Genomic DNA, 19,505 nt, shown 5'->3' on the forward strand with positions numbered 1-19,505 from the left:
CAAATCACCAAAGCTTTTGAAAAAATATTAATAAACTGCATTAACTAAATAAAAAGAACTGCAGTGCAAGCCTCTATAATTGCCTAATTCTTCTCTCCTCTGTTCATTTTTAAAGGATAATCTAACTTTATACAAGATAAAAATTAAGTAGTGCCAGCTTCCCCATTAGGAAATCATCTTTCTGGTCCCTGTTTTAACCCTGTGCAAGTGAATGGGTTTTGAATGAGTTAAAATCTCACCCTTTCAGCTGAATTTTTCAGGTCTCAGCAACGGACATAAACTATCGTCACGGAGCCGCAGCGATATTAAACATGGCGGCTCATTTAAATGGCTGGGATGGACTGCACCCATGCCGATAATGTGGAGGGGGCAGGTGGTCTGTCCCTGGCAATGGCATCAGGTGCCAATGTGCAGGCGCCGACGCCATTTTTAAAGGGCTTTGAGCCCTACTATTTTTGAGCTCTGCTATTTAAATTTTTAAAGGGAAATGTGTTGTAAAAAATAAAAATTTTTGATCTAGACCCTCTCCCACCATCCCTCCAACAACCATACATTTAATTCCTTGCCCTCATCCCCCCTCAACATACTTACCTTGTACACCTGACCTTCCCCCCCCAAAATTCACAAACTTTAATTTTTACCCCTTCCCACCACCCCTACGCCAATCAAATCTCCTCCCCTCCCGCACAGAGAAACTTATCTGCTCCCCCATCCCCATCAGTGTTACGCCTCGGATCTCCGGATGGAGATCCAAAGACGCGGGAGTGCCGGCCACTGGCACTATTATCGGTGCGGCATGGATGTTGGGAGCGTGACGCTCATTAATGCAGGTATTTAGATTTTTTTGCATAAGTAGAGTTGGCTCCCATCACCGAGTGGCGGGGGGCCTGCCACGAGGCCTCACCACCGCCAGTAATATCAGGCTGGGCCTTCTCAGCGTCCAGGCCTGTGGTGGGTCCCTGCTGCATTTTCTGGCCCCCACCGCCATGACCCCCAACATCAAGGGGGCTGTAAAATCCAGCCATTTGTTTCGAAACACTCAACCTGCCAACATATTGCTTTCATTGGATCAGCAGGGAATGCTGGGAGCTGTGGCTAGGCATATACATTTGAACTGATCAGTGGGTGTAACTGTGGTAACAGTTACTCAATCCAAAATGCAATAGAGGGTGCAGCAGTTTAAAAAAGGTTGTGCATGTGAAGACTGTGCGTAAAAGGGGATAGGCTGCACACACATGAAACAATACTGATGAATGGAAGAACAGGTTTGGGTCTGGAGCTCATTGCCTGAAAGAGTGGTAGAGGAGAAACCCTCATTGCATTTAAAAATACTTGGCTATGCAGGTGAAGTGCCATAACCTACATAGATACTGAGAGCTGGAAAGTGAGATTCGGTTGGATAGCTCTTTTATAGCCAGCACAGACAAGATGGGCCAAATGGCCTCCTTCTGTGCCATAAATCTTTTATGCTTCTAATTCTCTAGATTGTTTTGTACAATTGTGATTGGTCCCTATTTCATGTGCATTTATTGGAAAGCAAGGGGAAAATACCTGCATCACATAATGCCTGTCACATTGCTGAAATATCTCAAAACACTTCACATAATGAAGTGCAGTGACTGTGTTGTTAAATAGGCAAATAGCTTCCTATTTTTCATTTCTCAAAAGCAACTGGTCACCCCAAAAACCAGACTATCCAGTTCAAAAGCAGAAAGGTGGTCACTCTATTAAAAAGGTATATTTAAAGGAGAATTTAACAATGATGCTCCTGCCGGGTAAAGCTCCCTATTGGGAGCACATATTGTAAAACTGACTCTGCTGTCTCTGCTAGTGGAAGTGCCATGTAATTGTTGTGTTGTGTTCTATACATGTTGCACAATCTCTGTAATTTCTTTGAAACCATTGAAACAAAATGTTTTGTAAAACGTTTTCTCCATGAATAGGTGAGAATGAAAACATTCTAGGGCTTTTTCCACATTATTCGTTTAACACTTTATGTCCCTAGATGTTTTTCACTGAACATATTTGACATTAATGTGTTTTTTTCCTCAAAGGATAGATCACTTTTCAATTTAAGAAGTCAAATACAATCCTTTAGGTTTTTTTTTACTGAGAAAGCTAAATAAACAAGCAAGACTCATAGTGTAGGATACCGTTGAAATTTAAAAGATTAGGCGACAAGGATTATATCATTAGATTAGACTACACCAAGTTTAAGTTTTGAAACCCTGTAGATTGTACGGGGTGAAAATTAAGAAAGGTAAGAAGTTTGGAGTTCTGAAATGTCAGGAGAGAATGAGTTAGAGGAGGCAGTGACACGAGGAGCCTTGACCTCAACATAGTGAGAAAGAGTTGGTAATAGAGAGCAAAGTAATAACACAGGACAGAGGAGAGAAAATCAAAGAGCAGCACAGGAGAAAACTGGATGGAAAAACTAAGGATCGAAACTTGTTCGAAGAGAAGAGTAAATTTCAAAAGAATGACCATAAGAATGAGCCAAAGGGGACTGATAGGGAGACGGAGGAAAAAAGTTCTGACAACAAGGAGAATCTGAGCTAATAAGGGGAGATTTTAGTAGAGGAATTGAGCGGCTTGCTTTACAGGAATGCACTCCACACTTCTCTATTTTCCAATATTCACTGCATTCAGGCGATCCAGTGTGCACAGCTGCAGACCCAGGAAAATCTCCCTCATAATTACAAGGAGAATAGAGATGCTGAAAGAGCAAAAAACCTCTGGTAACTATCTCTGAGAGGAAGTTCAGAGCTCCTTAATTTCTGTGTTTATAGTTACATTGCGAGCAGAGAATTGATCATTCAGTCTCAACACCTGCCCATATGTTGTGTGTCTGTGCTGATGCTAGCTTTAGGGATTTTGCAGCCTGCAGATGATACTTGTGATGCAGGAGGAAAGGCCAATTTTCTGTTTTAACAGCTGTTAGTTGGGAGAGAAGTCCTACTAATTCCATTTGGACTCGCACTAGGGCATGTGCTGAAGTTGATACCAAGAACTTGAAGTTATCTTATAGAATCCTATTGGAGATGGGTTAAATAAGTGCATTGAGAAACTGCCCCTCAATCATGATATTACTGAAAGTCCCTATACCGGTTGATGTTTGTTGTTATTTTGTACCATAACATCAAGCCTATTTCTTTGCTGTAATTCCTATTCTAAGTGACCCCACCCCTGCCACACAATAACTTTCTGTCAAGTCTCCTTGTAACCTTCTAGTGTTCTCATAAGTAAAGCTTCCCAACCCTCATACCATCTTAGAAAATCCCTCCTGCACCTTCTCCATGGCTGTAATATCTTTCCTCAAGTAAGGTTATAAAACTGGGCACAATATTCTAACTGTGCCCTAATCAATGATTTGTACAAGTTTAGCATTACCTCTTTGCTTTTGTACTCATTATCACTATTTTTAAACTTATAAACCCATATATTTGTTTTTCGTTGCCATCCTTCCATCTGCGAAAAATGATGGACACGCAGCAAACTATCTATTTAGATGGTGTGTCTTCTCTTGGTGCACCTTTGTTGATGTCTGTGAAGGCCGGTCCTTAAAAGGCAGGTTCTGCCACAAATGCTGCACATGAAGCTGCCAAAGTGACACTGTCAATTATTGTTTTTGACATTGGTGCCTGTTGCCAATCTGCTGTAGCAGCTATATGTCGCTATTTCCCTCTTTTGCCAACTGGTGACTCCCAGGTGCGATAGTCGACATTTAGACTTTCATGTCACACTTGCAAGCATCCTTAAAGCGGAGCTTTGGGCGCACCACTGGTTGTCTGGCCCCAGCTACCTCACCATACAGAAGATCCTTGGGTATGCTTCCATCCTGCAAATGTGTCTGATTCACTGAAGCCGCCTCCATTTGATTAGTGCCAGCACATTGGGGAGCTCTGCCTTTGAGAGGACTGCCGCATTTGTGATTTTGTCCTGTCAGGATATACCCATAATGCGCCGCAGCCAGAGAAGATGGAAATTATTGAGCTTATTTTCCTGGTAGCTGTAAGTCGCCCATGTTTCACAGCCATACAGCAAGGTGCTGAGAAAACAGGCCTTATAAACCATCAGCTTGGTCCTAAGGGTTAGCTTGGTGTTATCCCATGCGCGTTTTGCGAGTCAGCCAAAGGTGGTAGCTGCTTTCCCTATGTGTGTATCGCGCTCTGCATCAAGGGACAGATTGTCTGTCACCGTAGACCCAAGGTAGCAGAATTTGCTAACCACTTCCAATGGGGTGTTATGTGGTGTGATCAGGGGCAGAGATGCAACACCTTGTCCCAAGACCATGGTTTTTTTGACACCTATAGTCAAGGAGAACAAGTTACAGGCACGGGAGAGATAGTCTATGAGTTTTTGTAACTGAGTTTCTGCGTGAGCGACTGGAACAGCATCATCAACGTAGAGGAGTTCTCAGATCAGGATGCAATGCGTTTTTGTCTTCGCTGTCAGCCTTGATAGATTGTAGAGCTGGCCGTCTGACGTAATGTACAAGTATTTGTTTTCATGGTTTAATTAATTTGACCTTCTACTTTTAAGGATTTGTTTTTCTAAACCCTTATGTGCTTCTACAATACTCCTTTCAGTGTTTTCCTATTCAGTCTCTATATAGAATCATAGAATGGTTACAGCACAGAAGGAGGCCATTTTGGCTGGTTGTGTCTGTGCCAACTCTCTGCAAGAGCAACTCAGCTAGTCCTCCTCGCCTGCCCCCTCTCTGTTACTTTTTCTCTTCAGATAATTATCCAATTCCCTTTTGAAAGCTCCAACTGTATCTGCTTCCACCACACTCTCAGGTAGTGCATTCTAGATTTTAACTACTTACTGCATAAAAATGTTTTTCCTCATGTTGCCTTTGGTTCTTTTGCCAATCATCTTAAATTGGTGTCTCCTAGTTCTTGACCCATCTGCCATTGGGAACAGTTTCTCTCTATCTACTCTGTCCAAACTCCTCATGATTTTGAATACCTCTATTAAATCTCCTCTCATCCTTTTCTCCTGTAAGGAGAGCAACTTCAGCTTCTCCAATCTATCCTCGTAACTGAAGTCCCTCAACCTTGAAACCATTCTCATAAATCTTTTCTGCCCCCTTTCTAATATCTTCACATCTTTCCTAAAGTTCAGTACCCAGAAATGGACAGAATACTCCAATTGAGACCGAACCAGAGTTTTGTAAAGGTTCATCAAAACTTCCTGGTTTTTGTACTCTACACCTCTATTTATAAATTCCAAGATCCCACCTACCTTTTAACCACTTTCTAAACCTATCCTGCCATCTTTGACAATTTGTGCACATGTAACCCTAGGTCCCTCTGCTCCTTCACCCCCCTTTCAAATTATGTCCTTTATTTTATATTGCCTCTCCTCGTTCTTCCTATCATAATGCACCACATCATCCTTCTCCGCATTAACTTTCACCTGCCATATGTCAGCCTAGTCCACCAGCCTGTCTATGTGCTCTTGACGTCTATCTCTATCCTCCTTGCAGTTCACAGTACTTCCAAGTTTTGTGTCATCTGCAAATTTTGGAATTGTGCCGTGCACAGGCAAGTCTAGGTCATTAAGCAGTGGTCCTAGTACTGACCCTTGGGAACCCCACTATATATCTTCCTCCAGTCCGAAAAACAGCTGTTCACCACTACTCTCTGTTTCCTGTTACTCAGCCAACTTTGTATCCATGCAGCCACTGTCCGTTTTATTCCATGGGCTTCAACTTTGCTGGAAAGTCTATTATGTGGCTCTTTATCAAACACCTTTTGGAAGTCCACTTATACCACATCAATCGCGTTACCCTCAACAGTCCTCTCTGTTACCTCATCAAGTTAGTTATACACAATTTGCCTTTAACAAATCCATGCTCACTTTCCTTAATTAATCTGCACTTTTCCAAATGACTGTTAATTTTGTCCGGGATTATCATCTGTCAAAGCTTTCCCACCAATGAGGTTAAACTGACTGGCCTGGTGGACTGTAGTTGCTGACTTTATCCTTACATTCTTTTTTGAATAAGAGTGTAACATTTGTAATTCTCCAGTCCTCTGTATCTAAGGAAGATTGGAAGGATATGGTCAGTACCTCCACAATTTCCCCCCTTTCTTTCCTCAGCATCCTTGAACGCATCCCATCTGGTCTTGGTGACTTATTAGCTTTAAGTACAGCCAGCCTTTCTAATACCTCCTCTTCATCAATTTGTTGGCCATCCTGTATCTTAATTACCTCGTCTTTCACGATGACTTGGGCAGCATTTTCTTCCTTGGTAAAGACAAATGCAAAGTACTCATTTATTACCCAAGTCATGCCCTCTGTCTCCATTTTTGGTTCCTAATTGGCTCCACCCCTTCTCTTACTACCTTTTTACGATTTATATGCTTATAGAAGTCTTTTGGATTCCCTCTTATGTTAGCTGCCAGTCTCTTCACATATTCACTTTTGCCTATCTGACTTGGTTTTTCACTTCCCCTCCGAACTTTATATATTCAGTTTGGTTCTCACTAGTATTAGCAACCTGACATCTGTCATGTACACCCTTTTTCTGCTTCGTCTTACTCTCTATTTCTCATGACATCCAGGGAGCTCTGCCTTTGCTTGCCCTACTTTTCCCCTTCATAGGAAAGTAGCTTGACACAAATAGTCCTCTTCACAGCTAACTACATAAGTAATTATTTTTGTGCCATCTGCAAATTTTGATATTGTGGCTTCTATACCCAAGTTTTGATATATTGAGAGGGGTAATAGTCCTAACACTGACATCTAGGGGACACCATGATTTACATCTACAAAGTCAAAAAAAAATCCATTAAGCAGTACTCTCTGTATTCTGTCTTTTATTCGAGAGGGTGCGGAAAAGGTTTACGAGAATGGTTCCAGGAATGAGGGACTTCAGTTACGTGAATAGATTGGAGAGGCTGGGGCTGTTCTCCTTGGAGAAGAGAAGGTTGAGAGGTGATTTGATAGAGGTATTCAAAATCATAAGGGGTCTGGACAGAGTAGATAGAGAGAAACTGTTCCAATTGGTGGAAGGAGTGACTACCTTGATTCCCCGAACAATACGTTACAGAGCCTACCCGGGAACAGGCTATTTTAGACTTGGTAATGTGTAATGAGATAGGATTAATAAGAGATCTCATAGTTAAGGATCCTCTAAGGGGAAGCGATCATAACATAGTAGAATTTCAAATTCAGTTTGAGGGTGAGCAACTTGGGTCTCGAACCAGTGTCCTCAACTTAAACAAGGCCAATTATAGAGGTATGAAGAAAGAGTCGTCTAAAGCAGGCTGGGAAAATAGATTAAAGGGAAAGTCAGTAGATGAGCAGTGGCAGACTTTTAAGCAGATATTTCATAACAGTCAGCAAACATTTATTCCGGTCAGAAGGAAGGACTCGATGAGAATGATGAATCACCCGTGGATAACAAAGGAGGTTAAGGAGAGTATCAAATCAAAAACAAAGGCGTACAAAGCAGTGAAAGCTAGTGGTAGGCCAGAGGATTTGGAATTTTTTAGGAACCAGCAGCGGATGACTAAAAATCTAATAAAGAGGGAGAAAATTGATTATGAGAGTACATTGACAAAAAATATAAAAACGAACAGTAAGAGCTTCTACAGGTATATAAAAAGGAAGAGTGTAGCTAAAGTAAATGTGGGGCCCTTAGAGGATGAGACTGGGGAATTAATAACAGGGAACGAGGAAACGGCAGATAATTTAAACCAATATTTTGCATCGGTCTTCATGGTGGAGGACACTATAAACATCCCAACAATATTGAACAACTTCTCCTTCAACTCCACGCACTTCCTTCAGGTAAAAGGTGTCGCTATGGGTACCCGCATGGGTCCTAGTTATGCCTGTCTTTTTGTGGGATATGTCGAGCATTCTTTGTTCCAGTCCTACTCAGGCCCCCTCCCCCAACTCTTTTTCCGGTACATTGATGACTGTATCGGTGCCGTTTCCTGCTCCCGCCCCGAACTGGAAAACTTTATCAACTTTGCTTCCAATTTCCACCCTTCTCTCACCTTTACATGGTCCATCTCTGATACTTCCCTTCCCTTCCTCGACTTCTCTGTCTCCATCTCTGGGGATAGGTTGTCTACTAATATCCATTATAAGCCCACCGACTCCCGCAGCTACCTCGACTACACTTCTTCACACCCTACCTCCTGTAAGGACTCTATTCCATTCTCCCAGTTTCTCCGTCTCCGACACATCTGCTCTGATGATGCTACCTTCCATGACGGTGCTTCTGATATGACCTCCTTTTTCCTCAACCGAGGATTTCCCCCCACTGTGGTTGACAGGGCCCTCAACCGTGTCCGGCCCATTCCCCACACCTCTACCCTCACCCCTTCCCCTCCCTCCCAGAACCGTGACAGGGTTCCCCTTGTCCTCACTTTTCACCCCATCAGCATCCATATCCAAAGGATCATCCTCCGCCATTTCCGCCACCTCCAGCGTGATACCACTACCAGTCGCATCTTCACCTCACTTCCCCTGTCAACATTCCGAAGGGATCATTCCCTCCGCGACACCCTGGTCCACTCCTCCATTACCCCCACCACCTCGTCCCCATCCCATGGCACCTTCCCCTGCAATCGCAGGAGGTGTAATACCTGCCCATTTACCTCCTCTCTCCTCACTATCCCAGGCCCCAAACACTCCTTTCAGGTGAAGCAGCGATTTACTTGTACTTCTTTCAATGTAGTATACTGTACTCGCTGCTCACAGTGTGGTCTCCTCTACATTGGGGAGACCAAGCGCAGACTGGGTGACCGCTTTGCGGAACATCTCCGCTCAGTCCGCAAGCAGGATCCTGAGCTTCCGGTTGCTTGCCATTTCAACACTCTCCCCTGCTCTCATGCTCACATCTCTGTCCTGGGATTGCTGCAGTGTTCCAGTGAACATCAACGCAAGCTCGAGGAACAGCATCTCATTTACCGATTAGGCACACTACAGCCTGCCGGACTGAACATTGAGTTCAATAATTTCAGAGCATGAGAGCCCCCCATTTTACTTTCATTTTTAGTCATTTTTTCTTCCTTTTTTTTACATTCTTTTTACATTTTTTACAATTTTTTTTTTTGCATTTATTTCATTTCATCTTAGTTTGTTCAGTTTGCTAACCCACTGTTTTTTTCAGGTTTGCACTTGCTGCTGTTCAATATTCAGTATATTAACACCTAATCTGTACTAATGCTTTGTCTTTCAACACACCATTAACATATTGTTTGCCTTTGCTCCGTGACCTTTTGGTCAGCTATGTGGCCTGGTCCAATCTAGACCTCCTTTGTTATCTCTTGCCCCACCCCCACCTCACTTGCTTATAACCTGTGACTTTTCTAATATTTGTCAGTTCCGAAGAAGGGTCACTGACCCGAAACGTTAACTCTGCTTCTCCTTCCACAGATGCTGCCAGACCTGCTGAGTGGTTCCAGCATTTCTTGTTTTTATTTCAGATTTCCAGCATCCGCAGTATTTTGCTTTTATCCCAACAATAATAGATGAGCAAGGTGTAAATGGGAGGGAGGAGCTTGTAACAATCTCTATCATCAAGAAAAAGGTGCTGGACAAACTGATGGGACTAAAGGCAGACAAGTCGCCAGGACCTGATGGCCTGCATCCAAGGGTTTTAAAAGAAGTGGCTGCAGAGATAGTGGAGGCATTGGTCATAATATAGCAAAACTCACTGGATTCCAGTAGGGTACCAGCGGATTGGAAAACCTCTAATGTGACGCCCCTATTCAAGAAAGGAGGGAGACAGAAAGCAGGAAACTATAGACCAGTTAGCTTAACATCTGTCATTGCGGAAATGCTGGAGTCCATTATTAAGGAAGAAATAGCAGGACATTTAGAAAAACATAATGCAATCAAACAGAGTCAACATGGTTTTATGAAAGGGAAATTGACAAATTTGTTAGAATTCTTTGAGGATATAACAAGCAGAGTGGATAAAGGGGAATTGGTAGATGTAGTGTATTTGGATTTTCGGAAGGTGTTTGATAAGGTGCCACATAAAAGGTTATTGCACAAAAATAAAATCTCAGGGTATTGGGGGTAATGTGTTGGCATGGATTGAGGATTGGCCAACACACAGAAGGCAGAGAGTCAGGATTAATGGGTCTTTTTCAGGTTGGAAAGCCGTAACTAGTGGGGTGCCACAAGGATCGGTCCTAGGGCCTCAACTATTTACTTTCTATATTAATGGCTTAGAGGAAGGGACAGAGTGTAGTCTATCCAAATTTGCTGATGATACAAAAATAGGTGGGAAGGCATGTTGTGAAGAGGACACAAAGAATCTGCAAAGGGATATAGATAGGTTAAGTGAGTGGACAAAAACCTGGCAGGTGGTGTTCAATGTGGGAAAATGTGAGGTCATCCACTTTGGTAGGAAGAATCAAAAGGCAGATTATTATTTAGATGGAGAAAGACTACAAAATACTGCAGTAGAGAGGGATCTGGGTCTTCTTGTACATGAAACACAAAAAGTTAGCATGCAGGTGCAGCAAGTAATTAGGAAGGCAAATTGAATTTGGCTTTTATTGCTAGGGGGTTAGAGTTTAAAAATAGGGAAGTCTTGTTACAATTGTACAGGTTGTTGGTGAGGCCCCACCAGGAGTACTGCATACAGTTTTGGTCCCCGTATTTAAGGAAGGATATACTAGCATTGGAGGCAGTTCAGAAAAGGTTCACTCGGCTGATTCCTGGGATGAAGGGGTTGGCTTATCAAGAACGGCTAAACAGGTTAGGCCTTTATTCATTGGAGTTTAGAAGAATGAGAGGTGATCTTATTGAAACATATAAGATTCTCAGGGGGCTTGACCGGGTAGATGTTGAGAATATGTGGGGGAATCTCGAACTAGGGGACATAGTTATAGAATAAGGCGTCGCACATTTAAAACTGAGATGCGAAGGAATTTCTTCTCTCAGAGGGTGGTGAATCTCTGGAATTTTCTACCTCAGACAGTTGTGGAGACTAGGTCACTAAATGTATTTAAGGAGGAGATAGATTGATTTTTTAAATCTCGGGGAGTCAAGGGTTATGCAGAACAGGCCCGAAAGAGGAGTTGAGGCCTGGGACAGATCAGCCATGATCTTATTGAATAGTGGGGCAGGCTTGAGGGGCTGAATGGCCTACTCCTGCTCCTATTTCTTATGTTCCTATGTACCAGAGGACACCGACTTAGTTGAATGGCACAAAAACCAAAATGACATGAGGAAAGAATTTTTTATCCAGCGAGTGTTTAGGATCTGGAATGCACTGCCTGAGAATGTGGTGGAGGCAGGTTCAATCATGGCTTTCAAAAGAGAATAGGACTATGGAAAAAAGGCGGGGGAGTGGGACTAGCTGAATTGCTCTTGCAGAGAGCCAGCACGGACATAACCAGTTGAATGGCCTCCTTCTGTGCAGTAACCATTCTATGATTCTATTTAACTTACTTTCTATCCATGCTGTTATCTCCCTTTTAATATGTGACTTAATTTTATCAACAAAGGTCCCATGCCTTTTAAAAATCCACATGCACTAGGAGTGCATCAGTTATACTTAAGTTTCAAAAGTGTTAATAACATTCGCAATAACATAGAACATTAATTTTAATTTATAAAACATTCCCATATAATAGTCTCAGCACTTGAACAGAGGATGGCGGCATGATTGGCCAGTTCAGGCATTTTGGTTTCTGTTCCTCGAGAGGAGTCTCCATGTCAAATAATTGACCCAATGATAACATTGTTTATTTCATGACAACTTTGGGTTTCACGACTGCACTCCATCCATCACCTATGGGTGTTAGCTGAAGGATTTGCAATTGATGTCTGTCTAAATAGAGTCTGTGGCCATCCCTTTCCATCTGCTAATTCTGGAGGAAGAAAGGAGGGATCAGAAGAGGAATACAGTAAAGGTATCCAAGATTATTTCATTCTGATGCATGCTGGCCCTGTAAAGGCCATTGCCGTGGAGCAAGTGATGATGAAGGGAACTTGCCTCAAACCAGGGGCAGAAAGCAATCAGCCATCTTATGTGAGCCTGTAAATATGCAATATGGAGGTACCTTGTACTGGGTGTTGGCTCGCTGTTTATTCTTTGCCACATTTCATGCCCATTCTTTAGCACTGCATTCTACTCTTGTTACTAAAAAAAATAGGCATGCTTGGGCATTTTGAAAATTGGTGAATAATTGTGTGAATGTTGTACATTCTCCCTCAGTGATGCTCCACCAAGCTTACAATGAAGTACTGTCAAAATGGTTTGTAAAAAATTACAAAATGTAGCAAAGTGGGATTATTTACCTTGGCAAACTTTTGGAGTCCTGCATAATTCGTCTTCATTTGCTCCCAGGATCTGGTCGCTGTGGAAATGTTTTATATGTCCATCCAAGTTGTTCTTGTGCTACTGTTCAGAGAGGGAGGCTACTTTGCTCCAAAAATGATTACCCTTCATTCCTGTGGTGCCTGCAGCAGAATATTCATTGTTGCATGCTGGAAGGGTGCCATCTATTATCCTGATCTTCCTGCAGCCATTTCAACCCCTCAGTAGCAGTGCAGTTTTACAGATAATGTGTTCATTAGTTGCATCTGTTGTCCACCAGGGGCACTGTGACGTCCCTTCATAACAGCACTGTTGATGTACCTACACCGCAAGGACTGCAGTAGTTCAAGAAGGCAGCTCACCACCACCACCTCAAGGACAATTAAGAATGGACAATAAATGCTGGCCTAGCCAGTGACACCCACATCCCATGAACTAATAAAAAAAAGGCAAAGGAGTTGACCTCGTATTATAGTGTGAGATCTGTTGTATAAGGGCCTGAAAGGCTTAATCTTGAGAGAGTGTAAAGAATACCTCCAACCTTGATGATGTAAGAGATCACTTGTGAGAGAGACTCGAAGATAGATGCAGCATGGCTTTTGGAGGGGGTCACACAGACTGGTGTAGAGTGTAAATAATTATAATGGAATAATGATTAATCTCTCTTGCTAGACTAACTAAGGTGGCAGCTTTCAGAACAAACATATAAAATGGTGATCAGTGGTGGAATCGAGAACACCCAGAAAAAGAATTTGAAGCAGCTAGTTGAAAAGGCCTGACCTGGAAAAAGTGCCGAAAAGAAAGACAACAGAACTTGAGAAGAGGCCGAGAGAAGCTCCACAGCTGTGGTGAAAGACAGGCTTCTCCACAGAACAGAAGTCTGGTTGCCTGCACATAAATTCCAGCAATTGGGTGAATTACGGTGCTGACGGTCAATGAATCGCATTAAAAGCCTTTGAAGGGCTTATAGTAATTTTCTGAAGGCATCAAGCTTGAAAAAAAAGGGGGAAAACCCAATCCTTCACTTGGGGAACATGAGGGCAAAGAGCGGGAAACCCCCGAAAAGCGCGCGAACTGCTGAAAAGCACAGTAAACCCCGAGCACAGAAGGGACACTCCATTAAGGCAACCAAGCCTGAAGAAAAACAAAGAAACTAAAATTGTCAAGCAAAGAGGAAACCCTGGAACAGCCTCTTAAAAACAGCAGAGAACACTCAAGAGCACCTGTGACACTCCATTAAAGCAAGCTAGCCTGATAAAAAGAATTTCTTAAAGGGGAATACTCTTTTTTTAAAAAGTCTATAAAATAAAGCAACATGGATCAAAAATTGAGAATTGCTGGAGAGTTTCCAAAATCAAGAGAGACCCAACCAGATTCAAAACTGGGTATTATGGAGAAAAAGGTTTCTCAGACACAGAACTGCATCAAAGTTATACAGCCAGTCTGAAGCAGAGCAAGTGAATACACTGTTATATTCTACTGGGGCTATAGCAGATGATGTGTTTGCCAGACAAGGTCTTAATGAGGCCAAATTTGATGAAGATTTAAAAGCTTTTGATTCTTATTTCAATTTGCAGAGTAATAAGATCTTAGAAAGAGCAAGATTCAACAAAGGGTCCAGAAATCAGGCGAAACAGTCGATGCTTTTATCAATGACCTTTACAGGCTAACTGAAGAATGTGAATATGATTACCTTAAAGAATAATTGATAAGAGGGCGGATTGTTGTGGGTATTGCAGATGATTCCTTATCACCCTGTTCGAAGCTATGCAGCTGGTGAGGCAACAGAAGCACCAAAAGAACAACAGAGAAATCCTGCCAGGTGAAGAAGGACCTTGGTTCAGGAAACCACCTGCAACTGTTCAGTTCCTTCACCAGAGGGCTGAAAAAGAGGCACCAGGGAAAAGGGTACACTGTGGAGGAGTGGAGGGGGGTGGTGTAGGGGGAAGTGAAAGACACCATTAATCCCTGCCGGCGATGTGGCGCCAAAAGTACCCACAGGCATGAACAGTGCACTGCTAATAGAGCAGAATGCTTTTATTGTAGAAAAATAGGGCATTTCAGTAAAATTTGCCAAAATAAAATCTCGACTACCTCAAGTTCTAAAGGAAAAGTGTTTAAGAATAGAATGGTTCACCAAGTTAAACAACATCTTGCAGCAGAGCAATTGAAACATTTTCTTGGCGAGATCAATGATCTGAATCAGGCATTTTGGTCTGCAGACATTGATCTCAATGGACATATCGCTAATTTTAAACTCGACACTGGAGCTAGTGTAATGGTCTTATCAGACAAAGAGCCGTGGTTATCTACACACTTTCTGCAACCAATGGAAACTCAGATACTCCAACAGTAGTAGGGAAAATAGCAAGAAATCACTCTGTAGGGATATTATATAGTTTGTAACCCTAAAATAGTCTTTTTATGTGGGATAGCTTAGTCTAGCCTTCAGGGATTCCAGTAAACAACAGACTCCTTAGATTCTTCTTTGAGGTTACCGCAATCGTAAACATTTTCAGAAGAACAAGGGAATTAAGTTCTATTCTTGTAGCTTATTACTTGTATCTATAATTTCAGGTTGTCAGGAGTTTGTCAAATTGGAATGAATCTGTTACCACTGAATAATGTGTGCGTGGGAGAGATGATTTACAATTTTAGTTAAAAGGCCCCAATGTTGCTCTGATTCAGAATATTTTCAACATTTACCACAGTTTACAAGATTTGAGCAAATTCCACTTCCAATACAATTAAAGGAAGATAGGTTACAAGAAGTTAGTAACAAATCTCTATAGAAAAAAATCAATTTTAAATTGCATCTGTGGTGTCCTTGAGGTCTTCTATTCTAGAAATTAGTCAGTATGGGTGCCGGCCTGTCAGTGCGAACTGAGCACAAGGAACAATTGGGCAGGCCTCATTTAAATAAGACTGGCGAGCAGCGGAGACATGCTGGGAGTCCACAAGCAGCATGCTGGTGAATCAGCATTGCCCTTGAGGTAGGTTCTGGGATGAGGGGAGTGATTGGGAAGTGGTGGTGAGGAGGCAATCGGGAGGCAAGGAGACGAGCAGGAGCTGGCACTGTAGTGGAGTTAAGAGAACTACTCTTGTTCCTCTTGACTCCATATTCAGGTAAGTATTTTTTGTAACAAAACTTACCTTCCAGAAGCAGTAATATGTCTTCCTGAACACAGCTGGACTGGCACTTGATATTAATATCTAATTGACTGATCATTCCACAAATTGAACAATAGCATTATTTTGTTTTCTCTCTTATTTGCTTGCTCATTTGAACACTGACTGAAATCTGCATAATGAACAACTATTAATTTACATATTGTCAGCATACGGCCTTTCTAGTATTCTTCCAACCATGGCAACTGATCTGAGTATTTTTGATATTCCAGGTTCCCTTATACAGCTCCCTTCAGTGGAGAGAGGAAAGCTTGCCAAAGTTCGTTTAGGTTCCCTTTCTCTGAAGAAAGAGGGAGAAAGGCAGTGTTTCTTATTCACAAAACATTTCTTAGTCTGCACAAGAAGTTCTGGAGGAAAACTGCATCTCTTGAAGGTGACATTCACTTCTCAGTAACTCTCAATGCATCCTGCAATGTCCCTCAAACGTAGACTGTGTATAAATAAATATTTGAAATGTTTAGAGAAACATTCTTTGACGATAAAACATTTTTTCACATTTCTATTTTACCCATTTAATTTTTTTAGACCTAAATAGGTGGAAGCAGTTGGAGCTATATTTGCTTCAAACATTATAAAAAATTGGAAATCTGCATTCTCCAGTTATATAGTGCTTGTGTTTCATTTTGGAGATTCAAAGAACAAACTTTGTAGCATGTACCATACAGACCGTATATTTTGCATGTGTGTGTGTGCAGGTATATTATCTGATACATCACATGAGGGAGGGATTATGTCTGATGTATACCCTACTGGCTATACTCCTTAGAACTGTCATTAATTAATATTGGTCCCCATTTTCACAATGTTGAATAGTAGTCATAAGTGGCATTTCAGTAAAGTTTCTGATCAGTGAGAACGGTTTTTCAAGCAGTTAAATAAGCAAGTGAGAAATAGAAAATCAGTCTCTTTGGTCTCCGCTAGTAATGCACACAGTGCTAATTCTGCTTTGCATTGCTCACGAGCATCCTTTGTTCCTCTACAATGGGCTGGATTTTCCCGGCCCTGTGGAGACAGGGTTGGAGGCGGGTGCATTGAGAAAATAGGGGCGGAGCCACGTCAGGACCACTGTTGGGAAAGTGTGCCAGGGGCAGGCTGAGAAATGTATTGGGTGCCCACACCACGGAGGTGGTCAGCCAATTAAGATGATTGAGGCTCCAATTCAGGGTAATTTTGCAGCCTCGCTGGCATTTTGCCACTGGCGGAGCAGAGCCCCCCCACCTGGTACAGAGGCTGCCAGCTCAATGGAGGCAGCCTCCCTGCGGCAGGCTGCAAGGGTCTTCAGAGGCAGACGTTCCAGGTCTCAATGACGGACAGCCCCAAAGAATCATCTGAAGGGGTTTCCCCTCTGTTCTGAGGGGCCTTACCGGCTTCGATCCTCCTTAGTTTTTAATTTCTCGACTAGGAACCCAGCTCCAGGAAGATAGCGCTGGCAGGCGCGCTTCTGGCAAGTGCGGGTTCAGGACCCCCATTTGGTCCCAACAAAGCCTGTGGTAAAATCCAGCCCAACGTGTGAGAGCTTTATTATAGATGCAGAGTCTGCATCAATAAGGCACTGCAATGCCTGGATTTATCATGTTTCAGGCACAAATCCTACCCAGTGTTAACTCTGCCCATTGAAGATTGGGCAGTAAAGGCCAGAGCAGTATTGTGCATGGGGGAAGAAACTCTTACAGCTACATAGCTATATTCTAAAGGGGTATTTTGGAGTACAGGCAATGTTATGTAGGCAAAAAAAGTGAAAGAAAGTTTGCCAAGGAAATCAGCTTGCTCCAGAGCAAGACTGCCTGTACTCTCCATTATGCAACCAAGCATATTTGCAAATCCTGGCAGATCTACCTGGCAATGACTAAGAGGGCCTTTCGATTTGTACCATTTCTGTAAGGACAAGGCAGCCAATCTCTATCACAGAGACAATACTACTGATGGCAGTCAAAGCCAGATCCTCAACTGCTTCCAAGCTAGTATGTGATCATCTGCATTGTTTTCTGCCCAGAGATAAATCAAATCAGTCACTGACACAAGGAAGGAAACTTGCGATTTGGCTGCATGGCAATCAGGAGCCTGAAGCACAGTTAGCTTCAGGCTATATTAAAATTGTGTCAGAGAATTGTGCACAACAGGCACCATGCTGCCAAGGTAGAGAATTTACCTTTTGAAAAAAGACATAAATCTTTAAAAAAAAAGCTTATCTTTTTGGAAAGGCCTCCACCGATCCCTTTAGGAATCTCTGGTTAAGTCTCTTACCTCTGGAGGTAATAAGACTGGCACTTGCCATGCATGCATCACCCATTTCACCGCAACTGGGGGCCCTGCAACAGGCTTAGGACCCAATTTACATAACTAAACAGCTTACTGCCTGGTTTGGACAGGAGTACAGGGCCCACATTTAAAAGCATCAAAATCCTGGGGTTACCATTGATGAGAAACTTAACTGGAACAGCCATATAAATGCTTTGGCTACAAGAGCAGGTCAGAGGCTGAGAATTCTGTGGTGAGTAATTCACCTCCTGTCTCCCCAATGCCTGTAGGCCATCTATAGGCACAAGTCAGGAGTGTGATGGAATACCCTCCACTTGACTGGATGGGTGCAGCTCCAATAACACTCAAGAAGCTTGACACCATCCAGGACAAAGCAGCCCACTTGATTGGCACTCCATTCACTCCTCACTGAAGCATTCACTCCTTCCACCACCTATACACAGTGGCAGCAGTGTGTACCATCTACACGATGCACTGCAGCAACTCGCCACGCCTCCTTCAACAGCACCTTTGAAATCCGCGACCTCTGCCACCCAGAGGGACAAGGGCAGCAGGCACATGGGAACACCACCATCTGCAAGTTCCCCTCCACGCCACACACCAGCCTGACTTGGAACTATATCGCTGTTCCTTCACTGTCGCTGGGTCAAAATCCTGGAACTCCCTTCCTAACAGCACTGTTGGTGAACCTACATCACAAGACCTGCAGTGGTTCAAGAAGGCAGCTCACCACCACCTTCTCAAGGGCAATTAAAGATGGGCAATAAATGCTGGCCCAGCCAGTGATGGTCACGACCTATGAACAAATCAAAGAAAAAGCATGGTTGAAAGATGATTTGGGTGGGCATGGTTCCCATCAAACTGCTTCGATTGAGAAATGGTTGGCCAGCAGTTGAATCACCCTCATCATTCAGCAATTTCATTCCTTTTGATACTAAATATCTATAGCAGCATGACATGGCTGCCCAATATCACCTCACTGCTTTTCAGAATTCAGGAAGTGCATCCTGATTGACAGTAGCTGAACATACATCATGTAACCACAGTGAGCGAGCAGAGTTTGCTCTATCAAAGTTTTAGAGCACAGAAAACTCAGATGCAACTTACATCCTGTATGTGTGCCATTCTGCTATATGATCATACATGCTGAGCATTGAAATGACTGTAAGGTTGACTGACTACTTTGAAGGGCCTAGCAATGCAAGAGTAAATGATTCTGAGGATCAGATACATGATATAGAAATTTTCTGGGTAGCATTACCTTGGCACCTTTCCTCAAGTCTCCAGTCTTCTTCCACATTAATAGTCAGGCTCACTGACAGCCATCACCCTGCCAATTAGCTTATGCCAGACACATCAGATGACTTTTCTTCAAAGAATGTTCCCTCTACTGGCAAATAGGACAACCATATTGCACTGCATGCATCAGCATCTTAAGAACATCATGTTCTTGTTCTTGTGCTTGCAGGAACCTTTCATTGGTGAGAAATTGCATGAACATTTATACCTCCCTTCAGTTCATCTGAAATGAGTGTTTAATTCAGATGAATTATTTACTTGAATTCCAGATTGTTTCTTTCATCTCATTAATCAATGTATTATTGGCTGGTCAGGAGGGAAAGCATTAAAGAAAACTTTTGTTTTTGCTTGCTATCACTGGCTTAGAACATAGAACATAGAACATTACAGCACAGTACAGGCCCTTCAGCCCTCGATGTTGCGCCGACCTGTGAAACCATCTGACCTACACTAT

The 19,505-nt window shown here is 42.7% G+C and overlaps 1 protein-coding gene across 2 annotated transcripts in view; it reads left to right on the forward strand.

Moving 5' to 3' along the window:
* The window catches only part of rasgrf2b (Ras protein-specific guanine nucleotide-releasing factor 2b), a 323,823-nt gene that overhangs the window by 173,491 nt on the left and 130,827 nt on the right, over positions 1–19,505 (forward strand). For both annotated transcript variants that reach the window (XM_068028824.1, XM_068028826.1), the window contains exon 10: positions 15,706–15,866. In XM_068028824.1, the coding sequence (XP_067884925.1) occupies positions 15,706–15,866 (161 nt within the window). The remainder of the gene's footprint in view (positions 1–15,705; positions 15,867–19,505) is intronic.

Source organism: Heterodontus francisci, chromosome 4 (assembly GCF_036365525.1).
Source record: "Heterodontus francisci isolate sHetFra1 chromosome 4, sHetFra1.hap1, whole genome shotgun sequence".
Classification (NCBI taxonomy): Eukaryota; Metazoa; Chordata; class Chondrichthyes; order Heterodontiformes; family Heterodontidae; genus Heterodontus; species Heterodontus francisci.